Raw genomic sequence first — 21211 nt, forward strand, 5'->3', positions numbered from 1 at the left:
CTATTTTATATGGTACGATAGCATATTTAAAGAGAGAAAAGTAAGAAGAAAACAAAAGAAAAATGGTAGAGGCCTATGATAAAATATAGAATAGGACAGCTGAGCCTAAGAGTTTTATAAGAGTCAACCTTGTTGGAGAATATAAGAAGGTCCAGGTTGATTGAATACAAAAGTTTATGCTTGAGTGAATGAGTCCAATAAGTTTATGCTTTTAGGACAAAAATTGTTGCTCCCAAACCTTGTGACCAATCAATCTACACTCATTATTAGAGAGAAACTTTCCTCATGTCATCCCACATGTATTTTTTAGAAGTGTACTTTTTTTTTATTAATTAATATATATCCTTGATTAAAAAAAAATTAATTTCTCCACAAATCGTAGCTCAATTAACATAAATGTCGATATTATTAAGTCGAACATTATGATCGGGATTCGAATCTCGGGCCCTCCACTTTGTGCGTGTAAGTTTTCAATTACTTGTCATTTTGTCTATCTACAAAAGAAAAACTCATATTTGTTGTTATATTTTTTAGGGTTAAATATGTTTTTAGTTTTTTTATCAAATTAAAAAAATGTTTTTAGTCCCTTTAAAATCACGAGTTTTTAAGTTTAGTCTCTCGAAAATATTTATTCACTTTTGACTATTAATTGTATTTTATAGAGGCTATTTTTATAAACTGCAATACTATGGAGGATTAAAATTACCATTAAAGATTTGTAAAAATAAATTACCATTATAGTTTAATAGAGACTAAACTTTTTTTGAAGTGAATAGGAACTAAACTTGAGAGATCATAATTTTACGGGAAATAAAAATATATTTAACCCTAATTCTTATAACAGGTAAACTTTTTTAATAATAACTCTAAATATTCCTTCAAAAAAAAACTCAAAATATACATGGAACAAAGTTAACTAAATCCTACAGACATAGTACCTTTAATTGTAAATTTTATTTTTTAACAATTAATTTTGTACTATTTAGAAAAAATAAATAATAAATAAATTAAGTTAAATAGTAATTTTTTAATTAAGGGTGTGAGGTAATTTCCTTTTGCTTATATATGTAAGCGAAATATATGAAAATTTTGTTTTTAATGTATTTCATTCATTCAACAATAAATTTCATGTTGGATAATTTAATTTTTTTTGACAATTGTTGGATAATTTAATTAGAAAATGAATATATATATATATATATATATATATATATATATATATATATATATATATATATATATATATATTAACCAGTTGTGCTCTCAACTGGGGCTAAACAAGTAATTGAATTCAATCTTCCTCTCTGTACAATAAGGTTCTCTAACAAGCAATATATACTGTCCATGTTTTTCAATTTTTTATTTTGACATACAGATAGGGCACTTGAATAACTTGGCTGTGATAATTGCTCTTTGCTATCAAATATTATTGGTTGAAGTTCAGTCAAAACCTCATGAATTTTACGCCGAAAATTGCTCTTTAGGCCCCCAGTCTTAGGCCCTCCAAAAATCCCAAAATAACCCTGATTTTGGAGGCCAATTTACTTTGGATTTTACGATCTGAAATGAAATTAGGTTTTACGAAAATAAAATATAATTAAGTGGCTTTTTTTTTATGAAAATCTCAGTACTTAAGGCTCGTTTGGCCTAACTTTTTTTAGAGTTTATGCAATATAAATTAGGTTTTATGCTATTTTATAAGTTTCCACTAGTGAAAATTATAATTTTATAAGTTATTTTATCATAAACTACCCTGACAAACTTATAATAATAATATATAAAAATTGCATAAGTTGTTTGCATAAGCTCTAAAAAAAGATGGGTCAAACGAGCATGGTTTAAAATTTTAACACTTTTTTTACACTTGATTTAAGTTGAAACACTTAAATTTAAGTTGAAACACTTAAATTTTGACATGAAAAAATTATGTAAATGAGAATGATATGTATATGAATAATTTTATGAGTCAAAACCAGAAGAAAGTCAAGAAAAAATGCAATGAAATCCTTCTTTATCACTTATTCAATATCAAGAAAAAGAAAAATCTTACATATAAATAAAGCCATGAAAGAGCTTAATATTTAAGGACAAAATTATAAAAGCATGAAAAAGTGGGTGGTCTAAGATGTAGAACTAGAAGCACTTGTATGTAATGCTACTAAAGAAGCATAGTCCCCACCCTTACGGAGCAATGCTTCATGTTTTCCTTTCTCTGCTATAACACCATTCTTAACTACTGCAATTAAATCTGCACCTTTAATAGTTGATAACCTATGAGCTACTATTATTGTCGTCCGCTCCACCATAACACGATCAAGTGCATCTTGAACCACCTTCTCAGACTCAGCATCAAGTGCACTAGTTGCTTCATCTAGTAATAGTATTTTTGGATTCTTCACTATAGCTCTTGCAATTGCCACACGCTGTTTCTGTCCCCCGGATAATTGAACTCCTCTCTCTCCTACTATCGTATCATAACCCTGCATACATACATTATATATTTTTAGTTACTATGTACTAGATCATCATGTATTTCTGTCAGACGATGCTTATAATTTATACGAATATGAGAAATGTTAATAGATATCGCAATATTATTTTATACCTTTTGCAAACTACTTATAAACTTGTGCGCATTTGCTAATTCTGCTGCAGCTATAATCTCTGCTTCCGATGCATCTCCTCCTTTTCCGTATGCAATATTGGCTCTGATGGTATCATTGAAAAGAACAGGCTCTTGGCTTACTAGACCCATTTGTTGTCTTAGCCATTTCACTTGTAGACTTTGGATTTCTTTTCCATCAAGTGTAATGTGACCTGAATCTGGATCATAAAATCTTTGTATTAACGAGATCACTGTTGATTTTCCGCTTCCACTTTCTCCAACAAGTGCAACTGTCTGATATTTTTATCAATAACATAATCAATATGTTAGTTATTTTGTTCCTCCTTTACATAGAACAATTTAGAGTAGTGTATTAGAAAATTACCTTGCCACAGTGAATAGTCAAGCTAAGATCTCTGAATATTTGAACATCGGGTCTAGTAGGATACTTGAAACTGACATGCTTTAACTCAATTTCACCCTTGACTTCTTCCAATGTCATTCCTGATTCATCATTTGGATCTATGAGTGATTTCCTATCAAGAATAGCAAATATGGAAGCAGCTGCACTTTTTGCCTTAGTCGAATCAGGTACCAACGACCCGGATTGAGAGAGTCCTATAGCTGCCATGCTTAGGGCAAAAAATACCTGCAAATCAGGAAGCAACAAATAACTCAATGCTAGAAAAATTGGCTCTAATAATACCACCTGTTATAGGCTCAAAAAACTACAATACATAACATCTTGACCCAAAACCTTAAAGATATAATAAGTATATTATGGAGAGTAACTTACACGAAAAACGTCTGAGAATGTAGATTTTCCATCCTCGACGAGACGTGCTCCAGCATAAAAACTGGTTGCATAAACTGCATACAGCACGAAGAATGATATCCCAAAACCAAATCCGCTTACTATCCCTCGCCTTATGCCTGTCTTAATTGGTCCCTCACATTTTTTCTTATATAGGTCCATCACCTTCTCTTCAGAACAGAAAGAAGCAATTGTTCTTATACTCCCCACTGCATCGTTCGCCACTTGACTTGCCTCCTCATACAATTTCTGTTCATTGAAATGTATATCAGTATTCACAACATAAAGCTAAGTCAAAAATGCATATAGAGATCATGCTTGTATTGTAACAATGTTGACTCGTTCATGAAGTAATTTTCTTACATCTTAATGATGCCAAAAATTGTACAAAATATTGATCTGATTACTATTGATTCAGTTGAAAACACATTTTCATATCCATTCACAATATTAATTGTTTACCTTTGAATCATTGCTGAACCCTTTCAAGAACTTCACTTGCAAAAATCCATTAAGTCCTAGTAGAGGCACCAAAGCAAGGATTACAAGAGCAAGCTGCCAGCTAGCTACAAAAGCAATTACCAAACCAGCTATAGCTGTAGAAATATTTTCAACCAGTAAACCAAGTGCATCACCAACCAAAGCTCGAATCGAAGCTGCATCGGTTGAGAGCCTTGCTCCAATTGCTCCACTTGAATGCTCAGATTCATCAAACCAACTTACTTCCATGTGAACTACCTTCTCAAAACACATTTTTCTTATCCTTTTGATCAACTTACCTCCAGCAATGCCAAAAAAGTAGAATCTACATGGAAAAATGAATAACGACGCAACACCAAACCCAACAAATACTAACGCCCAAACTTTTGAATCGTGACGAAGTTCGTCATGTGACTCGTAGAAAATACTTATCATTTTCGAAAGCAATAGGCCGAAAACCGGTAATATTACACCATGCAGCACTGCAGCTATTGTCCCTATAAGTAAGACAGGAATTTCTGGCTTGTTTAAATAGGCCAGGCGATAAAGCGGCACTTCTGGTGGTGAAGGAGGAGCTTGAGTTCCACCATCTGCGGTTTCTGAGACGCCAACTATTGTGGTCGGCACACCAAATGACGCTGTGAATGAGTGACGACCGCTGTCTCCACCTCCAGATGACACTTGACTTATAGATCTCGAGGATAAAGATCTATGACTCGATCTTCTTTCAGATAGCACTATATTGTTTGACTTGTTTGTGTCATTTGCAACATTCTGGTCTGACCCCTTCATTTCTTGCAGCTTAATGAGCTGGCTATAGGCTCCATCGGGATCCCTTGTGAGATGAGCATGTGAACCTGATCAATTGAAAAAAGTATAAGAATACAGTAAGGTATATAATAAACATTCAGTTTGATTTTGGTTACACCATATGATATGTGTATATATATACCTCTTTCAATTATTTTTCCTTGATGAATAACCGCAATGGTGTCAGCATTCTTTATGGTACTTAAGCGGTGAGCTACAATGACAGTTGTTCGGTTTACCATTATTCTGTCCAATGCCTCTTGTACTACTCTTTCAGATTCCGCATCAAGTGCACTTGTAGCTTCATCAAGAAGAAGGATTCTTGGATCTTTCAGAATTGCTCTTGCAATTGCAACTCTTTGCTTTTGACCTCCGGAGAGCTGAGTTCCATGCTCACCAACCATTGTGTTTAGTCCCTAAGATCATTATCCATAATTTTACAAAATTATTAAGGCAGAAAAACCACGTTCAATATGAAGGAACACACAGAATATTTCAAACTGTTAAACAAGCAATTTCTTCATTTTAATAAAGATTTGAGAGTTCACCTGAGGAAGTTTATCTATAAATTTGGCGGCATTAGCAAGTTCTGCTGCAGCTCTGATTTCTTCATCCGTTGCACCATCCTTACCATAGGCAATATTTTCTTTAATGCTGCAAGTAAAGAGAACCGGTTCCTGACTGACTAGGCCGATTTTCTGTCGGATCCATTTAAGTTGAAATTCTTTGAGATTGATACCATCAATGAGAACTTCACCAGCTTGTGGATCATAAAATCTCTCTATCAAACTGACAACTGTGGATTTTCCGCTCCCACTTTGCCCTACCAAAGCTACAGTAGTCCCACTTGGTATTGCAAGAGAGAATCCATTGAATATCAGTTCATCTGGCCTTGTAGGATAACTAAAGCAAACCTCCCTAAGCTCTATGTCTCCGCGAATATCATCAAGCTTTTTCCCGGTTGTGTCGTAAGCATCAATTTCCGGCTTCCTTTTAATCGTTTCGAACATCTTAAATGCTGCAGCTTGTCCTGCAGCAAAAGCACTCAAGCTTGGAGATGCCTGTCCCAGAGACCTGGAATTGGAAATAGAAATATACTTAGGAAGGTAAAACAAGTACTCCCTCTGTAACAAAATATAAGCAAAAAAGTACATGTATTTGGTCCAGGTTCTAAATTCTGAGATAGGATAAAGAAATTAAATTTAGAAATAATAATCACAAGTGAAGAAAAGGAACACAAAACTTACATGGATCCAGTCAATACAGCAAAAATTATAGTCACAACTTCCCCTCCTGTATAACCTTTCTCTATTATCATTTTTGCACCAAACCATACTGCCAAACCATAACTAGCAATAACAACAAAGTAGAGTGAACCAAACCCCAAACCAGAAGCTAGGGCCTCCTTCACTACAGTTTTGTAAGCATCGATTAAGGACTGGTCATATTTAGCTATGGCTTGTTTCTCTCCGGTGAACGACGCAACCTGCGTTGGAAAAACGAAAGTCATTTATATAATCTGCAATAAGAAGAAGAAGAATAAAAGGAAAGTAAAAGGAGTTGTTTCTGAAATTTTGCATACAGTTCTGATAGAACCAATTGTCTGCTCTACTACAGTTGCTGCTTTAGAATAAGCTGTTTGTCCACTGGATGATGCTTTTGTAATAACCATGCTCATCATGGCACCAGACAAGACAAGAAGTGGAATACAAGACATCATGACAACGGTTAAAAGCCATCCCTTGATGAATGCTACAACAAAACCTCCAAAGAATGTAGCGATTAACTGTAGAAACTGTCCCACCTGAAATCAAAAGGTGAAAAATAGATGTAAATAATTCCACCATTGAATAAGACATGGCCTGAAAAATGTAGCGATTTATGACTTGCATGGCGGTTCATTCATACCTTCTCACCCATGGCATCTTGAATAAGAACAGTATCACCGGACATTCTTCCAACAACCTCTCCAGTATTAGTTTCCTTATCGAAGAAACTCACATCTTGCCTCAAAATAGTTTGTAGGTATAAACCTCTAATTCTTGCAGCCTGTCTCTCACCAGTGATCATCCAGCAAGTCAATTCTGATACATATCAAAACGGTTTCTTTTTATATCATGATGAGCCAAACTCGTTATAAGTTAGATCGTAAGAACTAATAGATAAACAAGTGTACTTACGCAAAAGAGACGCAACAAATGTACCCGCAGCCAAGTATACGAATTTCAAGGACACCTGAACACAGTAACAAGGATTAGGCTCTTTTTCGATAAACACCTTAATTAAGCGCTTATAGCATATGTGCTTATCCTATAAAGTCAGACTGTTCATATAAGCTATAAGTTATTTTCATAAGCTATCCTTGACAGCTTATGGAAATAAGTTGTAAAAAAAAGTCTCACAACCAAGCTCATGTTAAAAGGGATTGGTGAGGAGGGATGATGATTGATTGATTACCTTAGAAACTTCATCAACAACTTCTTTGGTGCTTGATGATCCACCAAATGCATTGATCATATTTCCAAATATTAAAGTCATCAAAGGCATGGAGATTCCATTCCCAATAGCACCAATAGTCCCAACAAACATCAATAAACGATCCAAAGGATCGGCAAATGAGAAAAGCTTGTATAAAGGTACTGTATTGGTTTTTTCATCCTTAGCTTTGTTCTCCTCTGAACCTTCTTGCTTGCTTCCAGTATCTTCTACTACTGGCTGAATACTTGCAGAATCTATATCCATTTCCTTAGAGGAAAGCTTGCTTTGCTCACAAACCCCTTTACCAATGACTCTAGTTTGTATAAAGCTGCATAAAAAAGCATTTCTGATTCAAGTCAGTAACACACAAGATATATAGTTTTATCCGAACTTTGAAAGACTCATGTAGTGAACAATTGTGATAGCGAAAACATGAAACACGCGTTTATGTATTAGTCATGGAAACTTTGTTAGTAAAGAGAGAGTAATGAACCTTTTTGTACCAAAAGATGAAGTAATTTTTGCCTTCAAAGTTGATGGAAAACTAGCCGTAGCAAGCAAATTTAGAAATGAATAAATGAATGAAGAAAAAAAAAACAATTGTTAGTTTGAAAATGGTTACCAACTTATGTTATAAGTCGCTGAATGGAACATGTCTTGTTCTTACTATCTTATATAGTAGAAAATTTGGAATTTGCAAATGCAATTTCTTGACACGCAAGTTGAATTTTATTCTCTTTTTTTTTTGGGTCAAAAAGTTGAATTTTATTCTAGTCCTAATTATTTGTTTACTAAAGTTGTCTTGTCCAAAGTATTTGTTTTATGTTGTGTTGGAGATTGGAGATTGTGGTTATTACTATTAAATTAATTTAATAAACAAAAATGTTAACTACTTCAATATCATTCCTACTGATTAAACCCTTTTTTCAATTATTTATGTTAACTTTGTATTATAGTCATAGGTCACTATCACAGTCAAGATAGACCATTCTTTTTAAAGATAATTTTCAATAGACAAAACAACAATTGTTTTGAAATAAAATTCTTATGGAAAATACTAATAGCACTTCGGGCCACTAGTTGAGAAAATCAAACATAATAAAGTTATTTTCAAACTTGTGTAGTTAATATTTTTAAAATATATAAAATTCACCTTTTTTATTTCTTACTTATAGGTTTGTCTCGCTTATTGAGATTGATTAAAATAAAATCTTGGTTCTAAAGGTTCATATGTTAACTAGTATTTTTGGATACTAATTAAAAATATTATATTTTATATCTTAAAATTATTGACTACGCAAATTTTAAGACAATTTTATTATATTTAATTTCTTTAATTAATGTTCCTGTCACTAGAGCATTAATTAACATTATCTTTAACTATAGGGTTTTGTTAACATGTGCATATAGGGCACATGATAAGGTATCTTAATATAGAAATTTAACATTTAATGATACAAGATATTTAATGCTTGAAAAGTTAAAATGCACAAATTTTAAAGCATTATTTCTATTTTTATTACCTTAATATGTGCCATATATGCACATGTTAACATTCTCCTTAACTATATGCGCACACAAAAAAAAAAAAAAAGAGAGAGAGAGTTTATGAAAGCAACAAGATGGTTGGAGTGAATTATTGGTTTCTTTCTTGGCAGTCACGCACAGCATTTGAAATGAATAATATGAGAATCCAATACGTGATCCCCAAATAAATCCAATACATTTGAAATGAATGATATGATTATGATGGGTGGTGTAGTAGAATATAATCCAATGATAAATCCATTACGTGATCCACAAATACAAACTCGTAGTATTACTTGCTTACTAGTCCATTCACCATTTGACCTTGATTCCTCTTTGAATAATAATAATAATAATAATAATAATAATAATAATAATAATAATATAACAAATTGGCATGGACATTACAAATTATTACATGGCAATATAACTCAAATCCTTGAATATAACTCTCACTTAGGCATGACAATATAACTCAAATCCGCGGGTACCCGCCTGCCCCGCCCTGATTTTGACGGGAAAAAACTAAATTGGCTGGATTTGGGTTCATGTTTAGATTTTCCGGATTTATGTCTAATTACATTTTACCCCTTTTAAATTAATATTATATTCATATGTTTGTGTTTATTTTTTATGGTACAATGTTTGTGTTTATTTTTAAGTTGAGTACTACAGTGTTTTTATTACTAGTCTTTAGCTAAGATATAATTTGAAAAGCATACGCGCTCTCTCAAGGACTTTGATTTTGAACTCTCCTCTTTCTACAATTTCCTGGAAATTACTATCTCAAAACATCATCAAATCATTCATGCACCATAATATTCTCAAACATGTACATACATCAAACATGTGAGTGAAAGAAGACTTTGGTTTAAAGTTTTATTTTCCCTAGGTTTAGACCTATTTGTCTTGTTTTCTTATATCTGAAATTTTAGATGTTCGATTGAGGTGATCTTTAATTCATTGGAAAGCTTACATAATTTAATATAATTTGTATGTTGGACACAAAATTCTAAATAGTGGAAAATCGACAATTAATTATTATTAGGTCATGCAGCAAAAAAAAATCCTAAATTATTTATGTGTCCATTGTTATTCTTTTGCATTCAATAATAAGCAGGTTAAATTATATTTTTGGTCCTCTAAATTTTATAAACTTGTAATTTTTGCTCTCTAATTTTGAAAATAACACTTTTGGCCCCCTCTGTTTATCCCATTTTCCAAAAGATCAATTTTGAGCAAGTTGGAGTAAAAAAAAATTGAGCAAATTAATACTAATGTGATAAGTCACTTAAGTGACTCTATTACCGGCTGCTTTTTTTACTATAATTCTAATGATTGAAATAGAGCAAGTTCTTCTCATTTAAATTGAAAAATTACAACTTGATCTGAAATACAACATATTCAATCATGGTTTTCTCATTGAGTACCTAAATTGTTAATTGTAAATGGTCAATTTTCTTATCTACGTTGAATCATATTCACCACAAGAAAAAATGTCTTAAAACAATAATAAAACACATCACCGATAAAAAAGTATGCAATTTTTTTTTATAATTTTTTTTTGCTTTTATCATGTGAAAATGCAATGTGACCTAAAACTACCCCATATGAGACACCAATGATTCTGATAAAAGCCGAAAAGTGTTCTTGCTGCAAAGGCCGAAAAGCGTATGACTTGCCACAAAGGCGACCACATAGACTCTACTATACACATATTACATGATGCATGCATGTTTCAATAACATTAAAATAATCATTTTATTCAAAAATCATACTAACTTGTATTTACTTATACTGGTTCGCGGTTTGGTTTGGATCGACTTTAAGACAAAAATTCATTCAATCCAAAAATAAATTTATTCGCGATCCGGTTCAATTTTTGATGACAAATAAAAAACATTCTATCTAATCCAATTTTATGGGTGGATTGGTTTTGAAAAATTAATATGAAATTAATCTGATGCGATCTAGTAGTTTTTAGAAAATGACATGAGTTGTGGGTGTGTAGTTAGCCATTTCCCAACATATTAGGCACATGGCCAATTTCTTCCCATGCTTATTGTCTCAATATATTATATGGTGTGACCGTCATATTATATCTCGCCGAATCATGTCTGCTAGCCTATTAGAAATAGGAAGAATCCAAACACAATTAATGCTATAACTTCACGACTGCTAACAGTACCATTATTTACAGAGGTTAGTACCAATTTTGTCGAACAACTTCAATAGATCTTTTTTGGACTTGGACCACAAGTCAGAGGTTTTGGCCCGATTCAAAATAAGTCCTTCTTTTTGCAGATTATGGTTATTAAATTAATTTAGGAAAATCCATTTAAAAGGTGGAATTTCTAACAAATAAGTTACCTAACAAAATTCATAAGAAAAATATTGTTGTTTTGAGTAAAAAAAAAGTTACCTAACAAAAAAAAATTAATCTAGGAAAATGCGGCACTAATTAAGGAGCTAAATAAGGTATGAGTGTATGTATTGGTTATTAAATTAATTTAGGACTTATTAATTTTTTATTCTGCATTATTTTTCTCTTTATCCAAGTTTTATTCCAATGATTTTTTTCATGGTAAAGTTTTTAACGAGGTACTTATTATCTAAGTTTATCCGATGAATTTAGAGAATCTTACACATTGGACTTTGATCTAGTCTCAAGATTCATTGTATCCTTCTTGTTTTATTTTTCTTTAGGGTACTTATTAGGTGAATTATTTTGGAGTTACAACATAGTTGGGATGCTTAACTATCATTTTTGTACCTTTTAGCTTTTATAAAAAGAAACTAAAGTTTAAAATAATAATAAATATTATTTATAGTATTTACTTGAGTAAAGTCAACCTTATCAATCTAATTGGCTTTTTTTCTTTCTTTCTCGGTACTGAGTTTCAAACCGAGTTCCTCAATGTTGTAGAACAAATCCTCAACCAAGTAACCTCTCGAAAAACAGACGAATTAATTGGTATTTTTAGTCTATATACTATGATATTTTTAGCTAAATGTTCTATTTTTAAAAAATTAATTTTATTATCTCTTATATTCTAAGCATTATCCTCCACAATCATCTTGGGTTTCTGTTTGTTGCAAGAGTTGACTAGGTGGCCAATAAACTTACAGTAATCACAATATTTTGGTAACTTCTCATACACTATCTCCCCATAGAAGGCATGACCTTCTCTTTCCACCAAAATGTCATCAAATAAGCGCTGAGAAAGATCGATGTCCATCAAAATCCTCACATAATGACCAAAAGAGGATTTTTGGTAGTCAAATGATTGTTTCACTTAACTAACTAATCATAATAACTCATGTCATTATCCACATTAGTGTGTATAAGCCTTTAGATTTCCCTTAGCTCTACTCAAAAGTAAATGACACGAAATCAAGTTTGAAAAGAAAATTGAAACATCACAAAAAGATTAAACAAAAAAAAGACATTATCCATAATAAGCAATTGCAACTCTCAATCAGAAGGTTTTTGTTTGACTTGCTTTTAAATTTAAATTTAGTTTGGGTAGTTCATCTATGTGTGATGTTTTGTTGGATATCACTCACGTTACGGATTCATCAAATTTACCTCGGCCTAATAATGTTCGAAAGGGTTAGGTGCGTGGATACGTCGTGTTGGCGGTAGTGTCGTTTGTCGCACTAAGAGTTTGGCGATTCTCATGTTCGTGGTGCTCAGTTCTGTTGATCGACCATCCCTCGATCTAGCTTCCCCAGTTATTGTATATATCTTATTAAGGGCTTGTTTGGCCCACCTTTTTTTAGGTATAGAAGCTCTTTTAATCATAAAGTTAGCTTTTTAACTAAAGTTCAAATTGTTTGGTAAATCTTAATTTTTTTTTTTATAAAAAAAATGGTTAAAAGTTGTTGTTTTTTATTATAATAGGGTTAAAAGATATATTTGATAATATATTATAGTTTTTCCTAAAATATAGATTTTTTTTTTTACTATAACTTTTAGAAATTGTTGTTTGGGCCTAGCTTCTTACTTTTAACTAAAAAGAAGAGAAAAAAAAAGTAGGCCAAATGGACCTTAATAATATGAGCGATAGGTGGAGGATGGGGAAGAATAAAAATGCGAACTAAGTTGGGATGTCTGATCTCTTTCTTGCATGTTTGTTGAGGACACTATCAAAAATGAGATATTCTAGGAAATTTTCTTAGGATATGTTTGAGAAATATATTTTCTAGATATACTCAGAAATGTGATTCAAGAATTAAGTCAGATATGTTTTAGAAACATATTTTCTATATATACTCAGAAATGTGATTCAAGAATTAAGTCAGATATGTTTTAGAAACATATTTTTGAGATACATCTTGGGAAATAATTAGGATATACTCTAAAACATATATTTTTATACTTTATTTTGAAAACAAGAAAGAAAGAAACAAAATAATAGATCTATCACAATCCACTCTTTCCTTTTAGTTTGTTTTATACTGAAAACCTGACAATTATTTGTACAAAATAACAACATTTAAGTATTTATATCAAAAGTTTCAAATTTGGTAATTATTTTGGTCAAGATAAGAATATGTACTACACTTGATCTTAACCAAAGAGCAAAAAAGATATTGTGAATTTCATATATTATAACTACAATATAATATAAAAAAAAAGGCTAAAATGCACTTTTAGCCCTCTAACTTTCACAAAATTGCAATTTTAGCCCCCTAATTTTCAAAATAGCAGTTTTAGCCCCTAATTTTAATCCTTTTGCAAAACCTCAATTTTGACTTAGTCAATGCATATGTGGCAACTCACTTAGCTGAGTAAGACGACATGTGTGTTATTTTTTTAATTTTAAAATAAAAAACCACATAACTAAAGAGCATGTGATAGTAGAAAATATTCAATCTCCAAATCAGTGACTAAAAATGAAATCTCTAATAGTGTTAAAGAGCATGTGAGTAATGTTCAACTTAAAATGCATCGTCCCCTATGCTGTCATGGTTGCATCTCATCACTGCATTTCCATGTCACAAAAATATAAGAGTGGTATGAATCACAATATAAAGGGACTCTATACGTTTGAATTGAAGCTCTACCAAGGATGAATGAATTGGCACATCTCATTAATGTAAGTTTCTTATTCCCTCCTCATATTATTATTTTTACCTCACTTTTTTTTCACTCCATTTCTTACACAAGTTCAACAATACTAGGTTCTGCATAGTCAAATTTCATTCGAGTAAAGTTAGAGACCAAATTGACAGTTAGCGGTTAAAATATAGAAACTTAATTGATAGTAAATAGTTATATATAGAGACTAACTTGACAGTGTAATCTCATAGACTTAATTGAAAGTGTACTACAAAGTCGGTGACTAATTTGGTGGTTTAGTCACTTTTATTCTTATTCTTGATACAATAAACAGGAATACAAGCTTATGTACATATACATATTCATGTAATTTGTATCTTACAAACTGAACCTAACTGCCAGTCTGCCACATACCTAGTTTCTTTGTATTTGCTTCCTCATTGACACTCTATCAATTAACTAACTTAACTGATCATGTTCATGACCCTATCACTATTTACTTTACACACAAATGAAACCACTAAAAAAGGCATCTAAGATGAAGAAGCGCCTGCGTGTGTATGCAATGCTACTAAAGAAGCATAATCACCATCCTTATGGAGCAATGCTTCATGTTTTCCTTTTTCTGCAATAACACCATTTTTAACTACTGCAATTAAATCTGCACCCTTAATAGTTGATAACCTATGAGCCACTATTATTGTTGTTCGCTCCACCATAACACGGTCAAGTGCATCTTGTACCACCTTTTCAGACTCAGCATCAAGTGCACTTGTTGCTTCATCTAGTAGCAGTATTTTTGGATTCTTCACCATTGCTCGTGCAATTGCCACTCGCTGCTTCTGTCCCCCAGATAATTGAATTCCTCTCTCGCCTACTATCGTCTCATAACCCTGCATATATAGTATCATGTTCAAGAATTCAGACCTATGTAGTATGTTTGTATTTTTACTATACTAAACTGGTGAAATGATAATATGCAATTTACCGTCTGCAAACTACTTATGAACTGGTGAGCATTTGCAAGTTCTGCCGCAGCTATAATTTCTGCTTCAGTTGCATCTCCTCCTTTTCCGTATGCAATATTGGCTCGAACCGTATCATTGAAAAGAACTGGCTCTTGGCTTACCAGTCCCATCTGTTGTCTCAGCCATTTCACTTGCATCCTTTGAATTTGTATTCCATCAAGTGTAATGTATCCTGAGTCAGGGTCATAGAATCTTTGTAGTAATGAGATCACTGTTGATTTTCCACTTCCACTTTCACCAACCAGTGCAACTGTCTGTTTTTTATATCAATAAATTGTTGATCTGTTAGTTGTTTTTAAATTAGGAAGAACAATTTAGATATTCTATTGGATAAGATGTGAAATAGAAAAACAACCTTGCCGCTATGAATGTTCAAGCAAAGATCTCTGAATATTTGAACATCAGGTCTAATAGGATACCTAAAACTAACATGGTTAAACTCAATTTCTCCCTTGACTTCTTCCAGTGTCATTCCAGATTCATCACTAGGGTCTATTTGTGACTTCTGATCAAGAATAGCAAATACGGATGCAGTAGCACCTTGTGCATTACTTGAATCAGGGACCAAGGTTCCAGATTGAGAGATTCCCACAGCTGCCATGTTGAGAGCGAAAAAGACCTACAAATCAGGAAACAAAAAATCAATGCTAGAAAAATGTGTTAGGTAAGATTTTTGTTTCGTCATCTTCTTTAGGTTTTCATTGTTATACCCCTTTGTGGATCATTGTTCTTTGTTGCTTAATGCAATTTGCGATTTTCCATTGTGTATACACACACACCCTTTCCCAATAAAATGCTAATTAATAACATAGCAAATAATTGTGAAAGTGATAGAATGTATGTAATGGTGAACAAGTTAGGAGAGTAACTTACAAGGAAAACATCCGAGAATGTAGATTTACCATCCTCTACAAGTCGAGCTCCAGCATAAAAACAGCAGGCATAAACTGAATACAGCACAAAGAATGATAACCCAAAACCAAATCCACTTATTATCCCTCGCCTTATGCCTTTCTTAATTGGTCCCTCACATTTTCCCTGATATAATTCCATCACCTTCTCTTCAGCACAGAAAGAAGAAACTGTTCTTATACTCCCTACAGCATCATTCGCCACTTGACTTGCTTCCTCGTACAATTTCTGTTAGCCAAAAAGAGTATCAGTATATTCTTATAACATTTAGCTGAGTAAAAAATGCACTCAAAGCACATGCTTGTATCACTTTTGGTTCATGTTCATAAAGTATGATGCAAAAAATGTAGTTAGACAGGTATTAATCTGATTACTTCTATTTCGATCTATCATACTACTTTCCCTTTAGTTAAAAAAACACACATTTTCATGTTCGTTCACAATATTTGTTAGTTAGTTGATAGAAGTCACCAACAAACCTTTGCATCTGCGCTAAATCCTTTCAAGACTTTTACTTGCACATATCCATGTAGTCCTAATAGAGGCGCCAAAGCAAGGACTATAAAAGCAAGCTGCCAGCATGCTTGAAAAGCAAATACCAAGCCAGCTATTACTGAAGCAATATTTTGAACCAGCAAACCAAGTGCATCTCCAACCAGAGCTCTGACTGAAGCTGCATCAGTGGAGAGCCTTGCTCCAAGTGCTCCACTTGAATGCTCAGCCTCATCAAACCAGCTTACATTCATGTGAACTACTTTCTCAAAACACATGTTCCGGATCCTTTGGATCAACTTACCTCCAGCAACACCAAAAAAGTAGAATCTACACGGAATAATGAGTAATGATGCCACAGCAACCGCTTCAAACACTATTGCCCAAACTTTTGAATCATGACGAAGTTCATGAGCTGGTTTGTAGAAAATACTTATCATTTTAAAAAGCATGAACCCGAAAGTGGGCATTAATACTCCATTTAGCACGGCGGCTATAGTCCCCATCAATAAGACTGGAATTTCAGGCTTGTTAAAATATGCCAGGCGATAAAGTGGCACTTCTGGTGGTGAAGAAACTATTGAAAGAGAAGCTTGAGGTTCACCATCTGCAGTTTCTAAGAAGCCATCTGTCGTGGGTGCAACATGCGATGCTGAGAATGAGTGATGACCACTGTTTCCAGTTGACCCTTGGCTTATAGATCTTGAGGAAAAAGATCTTTGACTCGATTGTCTTCTAGAATGCACTATACTATTTGACTTGTTTGTGTCATTTACGTCATTTTGTTCTGACCCCTTCATTTCTTGCAATCTAATAAGCTGACTATAGGCTCCATTGGGATCCTTGGTGAGCTCATCATGCGAACCTAACCAATTGAAAAATATAAGAATGCTACGGAAGTATATAAACATTTAGGCTTCATGCTTTCTATGAATTATATGATTCATGCAGAAAGTAGAATTTCGTTACAAAATAATGTGCCTACCTCTTTCAACTATTTTTCCTTGATGAATGACAGCAATGGTGTCAACATTTCTTATTGTACTTAATCGGTGAGCTACAACAATAGTTGTCCGGTTTATCATTATTCTGTCCAATGCCTCTTGTACAATTCTCTCAGATTCCGCATCAAGGGCACTTGTAGCTTCATCAAGAAGTAGGATTCTTGGATCTTTCAAAATTGCTCTTGCGATTGCCACTCTTTGTTTTTGACCTCCGGAGAGCTGAGTTCCATGCTCACCAACCATTGTGTCTAGTCCCTGAGATCATAATCCATAAATTTAAAAAATATTGAGGTAGAACATAGAAGGGCTGTTCAATATTGATAATCCAGTCAAATAAAGGGAAGAGAACATTTCAAATGTAAAGCAGGAATTCACCAAACACCTTTCTTTTTAAATGAAGATTTGAGAATTCACCTGAGGAAGTTTATCTATAAATTTGGCAGCATTAGCAAGTTCTGCTGCAGCTCTGATTTCATCATCAGTTGCACCATCTTTTCCATAGGCAATATTCTCCTTAATGCTGCAAGTAAAGAGAACGGGTTCTTGGCTGACCAGGCCTATTTTCTGTCTGATCCATTTCAGTTGAAATTCTTTGAGGTTGATTCCATCAATGAGAATTTCGCCATCCGTTGGATCATAGAATCTCTCTATCAAACTAACAACTGTCGATTTCCCACTCCCACTTTGCCCTACCAAAGCTGCAGTAGTGCCGCTTGGTAATGAAAGAGAAAATCCATTGAATATCAATTCATCTGGTCTTGTAGGGTAACTAAAGCAAACCTCCCTAAGCTCTATGTCTCCACGAATATCATCAAGCTTTTTCCCAGTAGTGTCATAGGCATCAATTTCTGGCTTCCTTTTAATCGTTTCAAACATCTTAAAGGCTGCAGCTTGTCCTGCAGCAAAAGCACTTAGACTTGGAGATGTCTGCCCAAGGTTCCTGGGGTTGGAAACAGAAATATAGTTAGGAGAAAAAAAATATTCATACCTTACGAGTATGGAAGGAAATAAATTTTTCGAAATTATACGCTGGTATGAACAAAAAAAAGCAACACAAATCTTACATTGAGCCAGTAAATACACAAAAAATTATTGTGATAACGTCCCCTCCTGTATATCCTTTCTCTATTATCAGTTTCCCACCAAACCATACAGCCAAAGCATAACTGGAGATAAAAACAAAAAAGAATGCAGCAAACCCCAAACCAGATGCTAGTGCCTCCTGCACTGAAGTCTTGTAGACCTTGATTAAGGACTGATTATATTTAGCTATAGCTTCTTTCTCCCCAGTGAATGATGCAACCTGCATTGGAAAAATCGATGTAATTTATATACTTTGCAATAACATTATAAAACAAAATGCCAATGTTATTTTTTTCGCCAGTTGGCTTACAGTTCGGATAGAACTTATTGTCTGCTCTACCACACTAGCTGATTTAGAATAAGCTGCTTGTCCAGTTGATGATGCTTTTGCAATAGCCATACTTGTCATAGCACCAGACAATACAATAAGTGGTATACTAGATAGCATGACAACAGATAGAAGCCATCCCTTAATGAATGCTATGACAAAACCTCCTATAAAAGTTGCTACAAACTGTATGAACTGTCCCACCTGAAATGGTAGGAGGGGGGACAATAAACAACTTAAATTATTTTTATAGGTATTACAAAATGGTGGTGATTTAAGATAGTACGATGTACCTTCTCCCCCATGGCATCTTTAATCAGAACGGTATCACCCGACATCCTTCCAACAACCTCCCCAGTGCTAGTTTCCTTATCAAAGAAGCTCACATCTTGTCTCAAAATTGTTTTAAGGTATAAGCCTCTAATTCTCCCAGCCTGTCTCTCACCAGTGATCATCCAGCAAGTTAATTCTGGTACATAGCAAACAAGGTTTATTTGGGGTCATAATGAACCAAACCAATAAGTTAGATTGTAAGAACTAACTGGGAAACTAATGTACTTACGCAAAAATGCCGCAACAAAGGCACCTGCCCCCAAGTATACAAATTTTAGAGACACCTGATCACAGTAAGTCGTTAGTAAGTTCGTAGATGTTTGTTTCTAAGTTGTAGTGAGCCATGAAGGGTATACCAGAAGTAATAACCTCACCATATACACGAGACGAGACTAGTGAGAAAATTACCTTGGAGACTTCATCAACAACGTCTGAGTCCGTGGAATCTCCAAATGCATTGATCAAAGTTCCAAATATTAAAATCATCAAGGGTATAGATATTCCATTCCCAATAGCACCCAAAGTCCCCACAAACATCAATAAACGATCCAAAGAATCGGCAAATGAGAAAAGCTTGTAAAAGGGTACTGTGTCCGTTTTTTCGTCTTTAGCCTTGCTCTTCTCTGAATCTTGCTTTCTCTCAATATCTACAACTGGTTGAAGACTCGGAGTATCTCCTTCCAAACTGATCTCCGTTTCCATTTTCCTTGAGGAAGACTTGTTTTGCTTACAAACCCCTCTGCCGGTGACTGTAAATTCAAAACAGCTGCAGAAAAAGCATTCTAGCTAGATTCAAGTTAGTAACATACAACAAGATAGTGTTCTTCAAATGATAAAATGGAAACAAGTAAAATAAAAACTGTATGAAACAGTGAAAAGATTGCAAAGAAGATGGGAAACTAACTAGTCGTGGCAAGCAACCGAATGAACTGTCAGTTGGAAAGTGGAACTCAGTTCAAATTAGTGGCTAATGTAATAGATGGATTGGTGTATGTAAAATTTCTACTAATATATTCTTCAAATTATGTAGTATTGGTCAAATGATTCTAATAGATTAATTGGTAATTATGTCTACACGTTTCTTGAGCTGCAAGTCAACTATTTATATTTTCATTCAAATTGTTTTATCTTTTTTCTATTTAGCTGTCTATTCCAAATTAATAAATTTATGTTGTTTTTAAAAGTTAGATTATCATTGAATATAAGAGTCAATGCATCTACTTGACGGCTAGCTAAACTTTTTTTCAATGTTATTATAATCTAACAAATTCATAAGATATTTTATTTGACATAAACAGATATACTAGTACCAGTAAATTCATTCAGTATAAAATGAATGTGAAAACTCCACATAAACAGATAAAAAAATTCATATCAATTTCAACAGTTTTATGTTTCAGACCGTTAAATTATGCCTCAACATCTTCAACCTTGCCTACTGAACACAAAGCTTTAATGATATTTATGTGTAGCAGAGTTCGGCTTCACAATTTGACTCTCCATAGAAATCAAAAGGTCAATTGCTTCACATTCATAACGATTTCTAAACAAACTGTTGACTAGTACATTATAGTGAATTATATTTTCTTTTCTCTCACTCCACGTGTGTGGTGTGTTTTTCTTATCAAACAAGTTTGAGTTTTCACCGATCCATTTTAGGTTATGTAAATATAAATTATTATTTTTCTCATCAAACATAGTATAATTTTCCATGTCTTGCTTTATATTGGAGTGCATAAAATCCTTTATCCAAAAAAATCGTTCATTAAACGAATAAATAAACTTCAAATGCTTATTATAGGTATTAGGTAGGAGAGTACACTAATTGTGATCGGTATAAATGTATTGAATCCAACAAAAATCTAAAAACAATGCAACACACACAATTAAAATCATTATTTTACATAATTTAGTCGCTATGACATTGATATGCAGACATTAATTCGATCCTAAAATTTCCATTTTTACACTTAAAACATGTGAATATAGTCACTATGTAGATATCCAAAACATTAACTTGATCCTAAAATTTTCATTTTAACACTTATAACATGTGAATATAGTCACTATGACGTAGATATGCAAGACATTAACTTGATCCTAAAATTTCTATTTTTACATTTAAAACATGTGAATCTAACCACTATGACATTCATATGCAATACATGAATTTAATCTTAAATTTCCATTTTCTACACATAAGGTGTGTGAATCTAGTTATTATTTGACTAAAAGAAATTCATCATTTGTAA

At 33.2% G+C, this 21211-nt stretch overlaps 2 protein-coding genes across 4 annotated transcripts; both read right to left on the minus strand.

Annotated features, from left to right (window-relative positions):
* Positions 1–2028: 2028 nt before the first annotated feature.
* LOC123907195 (ABC transporter B family member 4-like) lies at positions 2029–7828 on the minus strand. Its single transcript, XM_045957357.1, has 13 exons — positions 7681–7828; positions 7167–7515; positions 6890–6944; positions 6618–6793; positions 6292–6513; positions 5957–6195; positions 5258–5783; positions 4852–5125; positions 3882–4756; positions 3402–3668; positions 2991–3254; positions 2606–2899; positions 2029–2480 (listed from the first exon to the last, which is right to left on the minus strand). The coding sequence occupies exons 2-13, from the start codon at positions 7449–7451 to the stop codon at positions 2121–2123; spliced, it is 3837 nt and encodes a 1278-aa protein (XP_045813313.1). The 5' UTR covers positions 7452–7515; positions 7681–7828; the 3' UTR covers positions 2029–2120.
* A 6150-nt stretch (positions 7829–13978) lies between these two features.
* Positions 13979–19998, minus strand: LOC123907196 (ABC transporter B family member 11-like). Of its 3 annotated transcripts, none has more exons than XM_045957358.1 (13): positions 19864–19998; positions 19368–19725; positions 19189–19243; positions 18920–19095; positions 18609–18830; positions 18280–18518; positions 17630–18155; positions 17197–17470; positions 16199–17076; positions 15681–15947; positions 15163–15426; positions 14768–15061; positions 13979–14672 (listed from the first exon to the last, which is right to left on the minus strand). In XM_045957358.1, exons 2-13 carry the CDS (start codon positions 19659–19661, stop codon positions 14313–14315), a joined length of 3849 nt encoding a protein of 1282 aa, XP_045813314.1. In that variant the 5' UTR covers positions 19662–19725; positions 19864–19998; the 3' UTR covers positions 13979–14312. The 3 variants fall into 3 exon arrangements, with proteins under 3 accessions (XP_045813314.1, XP_045813315.1, XP_045813317.1); XM_045957359.1 differs by having other exon boundaries at positions 19368–19741; positions 19864–19992; XM_045957361.1 differs by having other exon boundaries at positions 19368–19745; positions 19864–19940.
* Positions 19999–21211: the final 1213 nt, after the last annotated feature.

This window comes from Trifolium pratense, linkage group LG2 (genome assembly GCF_020283565.1).
Source record: "Trifolium pratense cultivar HEN17-A07 linkage group LG2, ARS_RC_1.1, whole genome shotgun sequence".
Lineage (NCBI taxonomy): Eukaryota > Viridiplantae > Streptophyta > Magnoliopsida > Fabales > Fabaceae > Trifolium > Trifolium pratense.